At 33.4% G+C, this 9,202-nt stretch overlaps 1 protein-coding gene across 3 annotated transcripts; it reads right to left on the minus strand.

Annotated features, from left to right (window-relative positions):
- Window positions 1-201: 201 nt before the first annotated feature.
- LOC116846819 (rab-like protein 6) lies at window positions 202-8,668 on the minus strand. Of its 3 annotated transcripts, none has more exons than XM_032821140.1 (6): window positions 8,449-8,599; window positions 7,953-8,162; window positions 7,382-7,872; window positions 5,353-6,161; window positions 3,876-4,377; window positions 202-1,675 (listed from the first exon to the last, which is right to left on the minus strand). In XM_032821140.1, exons 2-6 carry the CDS (start codon window positions 8,077-8,079, stop codon window positions 1,475-1,477), a joined length of 2,130 nt encoding a protein of 709 aa, XP_032677031.1. In that variant the 5' UTR covers window positions 8,080-8,162; window positions 8,449-8,599; the 3' UTR covers window positions 202-1,474. The 3 variants fall into 3 exon arrangements, with proteins under 3 accessions (XP_032677031.1, XP_032677032.1, XP_032677030.1); XM_032821141.1 differs by having other exon boundaries at window positions 8,340-8,572; XM_032821139.1 differs by having other exon boundaries at window positions 203-1,675; window positions 8,526-8,668.
- Between the last annotated feature and the right edge of the window lie 534 nt (window positions 8,669-9,202).

The raw sequence follows: 9,202 nt of genomic DNA on the forward strand, positions 1-9,202 counted from the left end.
AGTCCATGCTTACCCTAATAGCACAGATGTCCAGGGGACATCCAGAGGACATCCTGAGGACATTCTTCATCCTCAGCACAAGATCTCTTGAGGACGTCCTAAGGACGTCCTGAGGACGAATAATGTTCTCAGGATGTCCTCAGGATGTCCTCTGGATGTCCCCTGGACATCTGTGCTATTAGGGTAGTCAAAAGTTGCAAGCCGATTGCAAGCAGACGCAATTCTTATTACAACAGCAAATCAGAAACATTAGTGGTGCTATTGACACCTGATTGGCTGTCGCAACAAGAGTTGCGATCGACTTACAACTAATGTAGAATGACTTTAAAAGGACCAAAAACGCAGGCTTGGAACCAGAGAAAAGAGAGAGGATTCTAATCGAGTCTACTACAATATTGGGATGTTACAATACTTTGTAATAACAGAGTTTGCTTTTTACATACATTTATTAATGTGAAACTGTTATTGCACATTGCTATACAATGTTATGAAAAAAACAAAAATAATGTAACAGTTTTCTGGCAGATAAATGTTTTAATAAATGAATTAGATATGGACAGAGTATAAACCCAACTAAATAAGATAAACAAGATTCATAAAATGATATCAAAGATATATATATATATATATGTACGCAATTAAATTTTACATAATATATGTGAACAAATAATAAAGTATAATAAATAATTTTAATATTAAAATTCGATAATTATTATATTATATATATATGTATGTACATATACCATAAAAAATATATCTCGTACAACATTAATTCATATGTGTGATGGAAATTTTTCAAGTTTTTCAAATATACATTGAAAGTCATAAGAAATCCAACAAACCAGAAATGCAATAGAAATTAATGTATTTTTGATTGTTAAAACTTATTATTTTCTGTAAAATCTTTGTAATCTTTATCATAGCAGGTAGAATTTAAATAAATGTTGCAATCTCCAGAAGGGTATTAACAGGTCACATGCTTATGCGTCTATGGTAAACAAATGATCTGTTCTTTTCAGCTGTACTGCTGAACTGGTGCAATAAGTTAGAGTGAGAAAACATATACTTGTCTCACTTTAACTTATTGCACCAATTCAGCAGTGCAGCTGAAAAGAACAGACCAAAATATTCTTTTGTACACACTAATAGCGCGATTCGCAACACATCTTTACGTTTACGTCTTCGCAAAATCCATTCTCACCAATAAGAATTTTGTCTTTTCATACAAGAACTTAACATGCATTAACATCAAGGGAAGTCTTGCAAGTTTCGGAAGATGCGTGATTTTTAATACGATGACTGCTGAGTAAACTGTCAATTATCTCACGGCGCTATAAATGATAGTTGAAAGTCATGTGCTGGCTCACAAAACGCAGCTCGGTATAGCGCAAAATTCATGCACTAGCTTACATAACTTGGCGCGACAGTCAACGTATTAAAAAACATTAGTAACTTTGATAATCCTTTTGGAATGCTATATCGCTTCGTAGGCGACATCAACACCGATTCTCGTTACTGAGCCGTTCAAAAATTCCTCGAGCTCATCTTGTATCTTGTTCTCGTCTCTCAAACGATGTATCGAGCGTTTTTTTTTCTTTTCCGTTTTCTCTAACTTTTCCTTATCTTTCTCTTTGTCTTTTGATTTTTTCTTTTTCTTTTTCTCCTTTTCGTCTCCCTAAAATTGGAATAACAACAGTTTAACGATAAAAATTTTTAAAATATGTAAAATGAAACATAAAATCGATGTGTGTGTGTGCGCGCGCGCGCGTGTGTGTGTGCGTGTGTGTTTTTGTATGTACAGGGTGTCCTGTAACTGATCGAGCAACCACCGTGTACGGGTAGAACGGAGTCAAAATAATCATAAAAGTTATGTAGAACGGAGTCAAAATAATCATAAAAGTTATGTATTTTGAAATTTTCTCAATATTTATTCCGTAATTAATTAAAATGTATAAACGAATGAGCGCACGAGAAACGGTAGGACAAGTTCTGTGTGTAAAAGAAATGGCTTGCCTTTTAGCAACGATAAGTAAACAGCTGATTTCGAGGCGGAGTAACGTATACGTGTCGCTTGTTACCGTTTCTCGTGCGCTCATTCGTTTATACATTTTAATTAATTACGGAATAAATATTGAGAAAATTTCAAAATGGTATATAACTTTTATGATTATTTTGACCCGTTCTATTCGTACACGGTGGTTGGTCAATTAGTTACCTGACACCCTATATATATATACAGGGTGTCCCGCTACTACCGCATTATCTCTTAAGGACGGATTTCTGAGATAATTTGAAAAAAAAATCCTAATGCAAAAATGTCGAGGCTATAATACTTTTCAAATTATAAACAATTAAATTTGACCAATTATATTAGCTAAAGTATACGCGCTCAGATACGGTACAACACATAATGGTACAGATTCATGCACATAAGTGAGAATTTGCACAAGATATAAAATTAGTTGAAAATTTCTGAAAGAAACGTCAAATATGTGACAGCTTATTGATTCTCATAAATGTGTGATATTTTATTCATAACATTTTGACGAAACTGTTATTATTATTGGCGATGTTTATTTAAATGATAGAAAAGGCAGATTATTATTATATACGTTGTTGTATGTATGGAACTTCCGTATCAATATTTGAAAAAGGAACGACATATGCATGCACCGATACTATTGTGTGTGTACCGTACATGAGCGCGCGTATTTTAGTCAGGATAATTGGTCAACTTTAATCGTTTATAATTTGCAATGTATTATAGCCTCGCTATTTTTGCATTAGGATTTTTTGTATTCAAATTACATCAGGAATCCGCTCTTAAAAGATAATGCGGTAGTGACGGGACACCCTGTATATTATTGCGATAGACACAATATTTTAAAATATTAATATTTTAATATAAATATTTTACGCATAAATAATTTTTATAGAAATCTATTTATAGGAATCCTATCAGAAAAAGTGCGTGTTAACTAAATCTCGAATATATCGAAGTGGGTGAAGCCTCTTTTCCGCGACGCTAATTGGCCTAATTGGCCGTCTCGACCGTCTCGATTGTCTCGATCCCGTCGCAGTTGAATTCGTGCCGCTTGCAGCTGTCAGCCGCGGTGATCAGGTTGTGTTGTTCGCGCCATATGAATTTGATATTTATTCTAATCCCAGCAAACACAATGTTACATGTAACATACATATTAGTTACACATAAAATTGTTTGCTGGCAATATAATTTGTAAAAATGAATGTTATAATATAAATTATAAATACAACGAAAAAGCTAAAGTGGCGCGCGTGAAGTGCGCGCTATGTGGTGTTCTAGTCCTATCAGAAAAAGTGCGTGTTAACTAAATCTTGAATATATCGAAGTGGGTGAAGCCTCTTTTCCGCGATGCTAATTGGTCGTCTCAACCGTCTCGATTGTCTCGATCCCGTCGCAGTTGAATTCGTGCCGCTTGCAGCTATCAGCCGCGGTGACAGATCAGCTTGTGTTATTCGCGCCACATAAATATGATATTTATTGTAATCCCAGCAAACACAATGTTACATGTAACATAAATATTAGTTGTAATTTCTTACTCAACAAACAATATAACTGTTATATAATATACGTGTTATATAACAGTTACATTGTTGAATAGGAAATTACAACTAACATGTACGTTACATGTAACATTGTATTTGCTGGGAATATAATTTGTAAAAACGAGTATTATAATATAAATTGTAAATACAATGAAAAGGCTAAAGTGGCGCGCGCGAAGCGCGCGCTATGTGGTGTTCTAATATATAAAATATCTCCACATTTCTCTCTCATCTCTGCCTCTATCTCTATCTTTATATTTTTGCAATCGCCCTATATAAAAGATAATTACTTTATCTCTGTGCTTCTTTTTTTCCTTCATCACTGGACTACTGCCATTCGAGCTTACATGGCGCATGCTGGTATCATCAAGCAACTCCAGGTGAACGTTAGAACTTGTCACGCTGACATCCAGACTTTTATCGCTGAGTTCCAGTCTGTCTTTTCTTGTACTAGTGCTACTCACGTCTTCTCCTCCCTCTGGACTTTGTCGCCACTTGGAATCGCGTCGCAACCAACTGTCAAAAGCGTCCGAATTTGTGTCCGGTTGCTCATTTGATTCGTAGTTATTAGAGATATGCAGTTCTTGCTCTATAGAGGAAACTGAGTCGCGCTTGCCGCCCGATCGTGCATTCTCGATGCTTTTCTCTGGACCTGATAATGTTTCCAGTTTATGCTTCTGCTTAAAGAGTGGATTTTCCGCTAATTTTGGCTGAACAGGTGATGCTATCTCTTCAATGGAGGATAAATCGTCCTCGTAACCGGCTACCAAAGGATTCGCAGTTTCCGTGTCACTAAACATGTGAAAAAATTATTTCTAGAAACATTGTTTGCTCTATTTTTAAATATGGGTAAGTTGTATCACCTGATAGTTATACACAAACTTTGCAAGAGAATGAAACATTATCTACTAATGTTTGTCAGAAGTAAATTACAAAAGCAGCATACTACTTTAAAAAAGTTTTTTTTTAGTATCAACATATTACGATAATGTTTTAAAACAATATTATACTTAACAATTAAACTAATAATTTAATTAATGTATAATTAAAAGAAGCTTTTAATTTCTTCAGATGATAAAAATAAAATATTATTTTCTGGATAAATCAACAGATTATATAAGTTACATATTTAATGTGACTATTTCTATACATAAATCCACAAATCTTTCCAATGTCTATGTCCGATATGTATATTACATATCGTTATAATTTAGATAAATCAAATAAAATTAGAAAAAAGAAAGTTTATTTTGTAGTAGCAATGAAGATAAATTACGATTTCAACCCTTAAACGTTGAGATACGTCGCTGTAAAAATATAAAAATATAAAAATACATATATTTCTTTATACTCTTTTAATAGTATTTCTTTTTTCTATATGTAAAGCCCATTAAAATCGATGAAAGTCAGTTTCGACTGTTCCTTTATGAGTAAATTAATATTAATGTTTTAAAATTTTAATCCTAGGTTAATATTAAGGCTCTGTTCCGAAATTCACTGCCAGTGCTGAAATTCTATAATATATAATATGAACTATAGATTTTCAGTACTGGCAGTGAATTTCAGAACGCAGCCTAAGAAATGATGTGGTGATAAAACTATTGATTTTAGAAGATTATGCGTATTGACACTTTATCAAGAACCTAAGAACAGTAACATATTCTAATTTCAGCAAAAAATTTACCAAGATGCATTTTCCATAAAAAATTTTTAATTTTTAATTACTTCACGCAATCATTTTCCATCAAAAGACAATTGCTCAATTACCTCTCCGAATCTATTTCCTCTTGCTGCATCTTTTGTGGCGAAACCTGATTGTTGTCTTCTAAAAACGATCTGTCCAACATTCCATCATCTGGCACAAAGTCCTCCACGCTTGTCAATGGTGCATTCAAGCTGAGACTCTTGATATGCGGCAGCCTGTCTGCCTCGTCCTCTTTTTTGTGACCAAAAATCTTTGACATGAGCGATTGTGGCCGATTAATCGAATCTCTTCTCTCGCTATTATCGTTTACAGACTCGGTTGATTTAGCTGTTCCCATTAGCAAGTTAGGAGCAATATTTTGAGTAGCGGAAGTCGACGTTATAATATACGCAGACTTCACAGAACCAGATGAATTATCCAATACGCCCGCCGTAGAGTTCTCCTGCTTCGGTAAGCTCGACTTAAGCTCTAAACTTTTTATCGGAATAGGATTCCCACCACCGATTGGGCCTGGCATTGAGGCCGATCTTCTGACTTCTCCGGCGGTATTAGCACTATTTCCTGTCGATGATGTGAGATGATTATTGCTCATGGACAATGAAATAACACTTGAGGCTAGATTACTTGCAGATACAGAATCCGCAAGAGCCCTCCGCCGGTTCACAAGATTGTCCAAAAACTTGTCGTAATCCGCGTCGTCACTATCTTGAAAAAGATCGAGCTCCTGTATGGTCAGCCGTGTCTCTTCCTCATTTGTTGTGAGTTGTTTCAGCAGCGTCTCGCGCTGCAGTTGCAAAAACGGTAAATTGAAAAACTTGTGCAGCAACTTAAGACCAAAGCCATTTCGCATCGACGATTCTGCGTACCTCACCTATAAAAAAAACCGCGCAAACTCAATTTTAATGTGAAATTAAATAAATCTATAATTATAATTGGATTTTAATTCGTAATTAATCGATTTATCAATATAAATCGCACCTCGAAAGTTTTAAGTTATCAGTTTTAAATTTGATAATTATACAGATCTCTTTACAATTACAAAATTTTTATAAAAACTAAAAATACTAAGCGACGTGATTTTTTTAAATAAATTTTAGTATGCTTAAATTATAATTATATTGTGGCATAATATATAAAACAATTTAAAATTAAGAAGTTATAACTAATAATATAAAAGAATCCACACATTTTTTATGGAAAATGCATCTTGGTTAATTTTTTGCTGAAATTAGAATATGTTTTTAGGTTCTTGATAAAGTGTCAATATGCATAACCTTCTAAAATCAAAAATTTTATCACCACAGAACTTCAAAGTCTTAATATCAACCTAGGATTTAAATTTTAAAACCTTAATATTAATCTACTCATAAAGGAACGATCGGAACTTTCACCGATTTTAATGGGCTTTACATACAGAAAAAAAGAGATATTATTAAAAGAATATAGAGAAATATTATATTTATATTTTTATATTTTTGTATTTTTACAATGACGTATCTCAACGTTTAAGGGTTGAAGCAACTTTTCAAAAATAACGGATTTTTTAATTTTTTTATATTTTCGAAAAATATGAATACTTTGTTGTAGAGTATAAAATATTTTTATATAAAAATATATTTTATATAAAAGTTTTATGATGTTTATGATATATGCACATTTAACCACACCAAATTATATCAACCTATTCTCTAATTATCACACATGCATTTTATTTAAGTAAAAATAAACTTTTGAATTATATGTTTGTTTTACCTTCGAATCTTAATATTAAGGCTTTGAAGTTCTGTGGCAATGAAACTATTGATCTTAGGAAGTTATGTCCATTGACACTTTTTATCAAGAAGATAAGAGGACAGTAACATCTTTCAATTTCAGCAAAAAATTAATCAAAAATCATTTTTTATCTAAAATATGCAAGATCCTTCCGGTTCTTATTAAAGAGATGAATTGATTATAAAACCACGATAAAAAATATTTTCTAGAAATAGAAGACTACTACTTTCCCTCTAATAATAATATTACTATTTTAGTGTTTTAATATATAAAGAATTGTATATTGTATAGAATTGTATAAACATAGTTTAAAATTACCTGAGCAGTTCTTTCATGCAACGAATCTATAAAATATGTCACATGGTCTGCAGTGACAGTTCTATGATGCGACATATCACAATGATTACCCAGAACTATAACAGGTATGTGGTTAGGTATTTTCGGCAGTTCTCTTTGAACGTAATCAAACGTCCAGCTCTTGGTGATATCCATAACGATGATGACACCATTAGTATTTTTGTAAACATCCAAAAACTCTGCATCTAGCACAGGTTCCTCAATAACATTAGTTTCTGCAGTTGGGACATTGTCCATTTTTAGGCCCTCTAGCCGTCTACGACGTCTACCGCGATCTACGACATCCCATACCTCAACCTTAACCACATCATCTGTGGCTTTGTAATTCCACTGTATACTAGCCACCTGTATCTCTTCTGTGGGTATATATTCTTCAATAAACTTTTGTCCCTGCAGTCTATAGAATAAACATGTCTTTCCTACATTTCTGTCTCCCTTTATTATTATTTTCACTAAAAATAATGCATAAAATTTTAAATTATAATATATCCTACAATATGTATATCATTCTATAACAAACATATACACTTACTGTTGTATTGTACACCTTTAGCAAACTTTCTTTGTAGATTCGTTGGCATGGACTGATGTGCTGGTCTGGGAGATACATTGCCAATAGCTTCAGATTTGCCAGCTAACCTCTTAATAGCAGAAAACATTGTATAGCCTTTTTTCAAGGAAGCATTTGTTCAAAGTAGTCCTATAGTTCTAATGCTCACAGAGGAGCTTGTATGACAAATATCTGTAAATATAAAAGTAATATTTAATATAAAAAGCATGATATAGCTTGAATATATTGTGTATATATATATAAATACAAATTTATAAATGTGTATATATAACAATAATTTATTGTATATAAAACATCATATTCAATAAGCAAAATAGTAAAAATCTAAAAAATTGCTGGAAATATTACATTTTAATTCATAGTATATTTTTTCACGTTATTGCTAAAAAATCATTTGACAAATCTCGACAACAACAAATTTGGAAAATTATTTCCAAAATATGATGAATTAGCATACATTTAGCAACTATAGAATATAATCCAATGTAAAATGATTACTACATATCATTCAAACTATCGTGAATTTCAGCGAACCTTTAACCATAAAATGCCATCAGACATGACGAATGCACGACAGCTGTCACATAGCAGCTGTTCTGTCCTTTCAATCTATACTATAAAGTTGGTAATGCCGAAAATTAACCATGAAAATTCGATATAATGTCTCTACAACGACGTATATACATAAAGGGTGCTTTCCAATTGCTTAACACATCTTAAAGTACTTTTACATGGGAGCATCGAGCGTCGAGCGTTAAAGCGGTAGTCAATCAACGTGCCACTTTCCGCAAGAACTACAAGTATACTTCTGGGACCTGATACGTTGATTGGCTAACGCTTTAACGTACGACGCTGGAACGCTCCCATGTATTGGCATCTTTAGGTTTGTCGCGTCGCATGCCCCAACGTGCTCCTATTCGCTCCAACGCACTCTGATTGGTCCGCATGGTGATGTAACCAATCAAAGTGCGTTGAAGCGAGTAGGAGCACGTTGAGGCATTTGACGCGACAAACCTCTTGACACACACGTACACAAAACCAGTTTATTGGTCACATATTATCTAAAATATCTTGTAAGATAATATGCAACCAATAAACTGGTTTTGTGTAACACAGTGTACGGAACTGGAAAGCACCCACAGCAAACATTTTTAGGCGTTCCGTTATTTACTGCAAGTATTGGGTGTTTATGCTAAACCGAGTACAAGTTA

The sequence above is a fragment of the Odontomachus brunneus genome, unplaced genomic scaffold, assembly GCF_010583005.1.
Source record: "Odontomachus brunneus isolate Ranch 3 - 2012 unplaced genomic scaffold, Obru_v1 Obru_scaffold_070, whole genome shotgun sequence".
Lineage (NCBI taxonomy): Eukaryota > Metazoa > Arthropoda > Insecta > Hymenoptera > Formicidae > Odontomachus > Odontomachus brunneus.

Excerpts from the sequence above, each read along its gene's own strand:
- LOC116846819 (XM_032821140.1), bottom strand. The coding sequence starts at position 8,079 with ATGTTTTCTGCTATTAAGAGGTTAGCTGGCAAATCTGAAGCTATTGGC. Across the intron at positions 7,873-7,952 it reads TAAAGGTGTACAATACAACA|TGAAAATAATAATAAAGGGA; the intron begins GTAAGTGTATAT and ends CATTATTTTTAG. Across the intron at positions 6,162-7,381 it reads TGCATGAAAGAACTGCTCAG|GTGAGGTACGCAGAATCGTC; the intron begins GTAATTTTAAAC and ends TTTTTTTTATAG.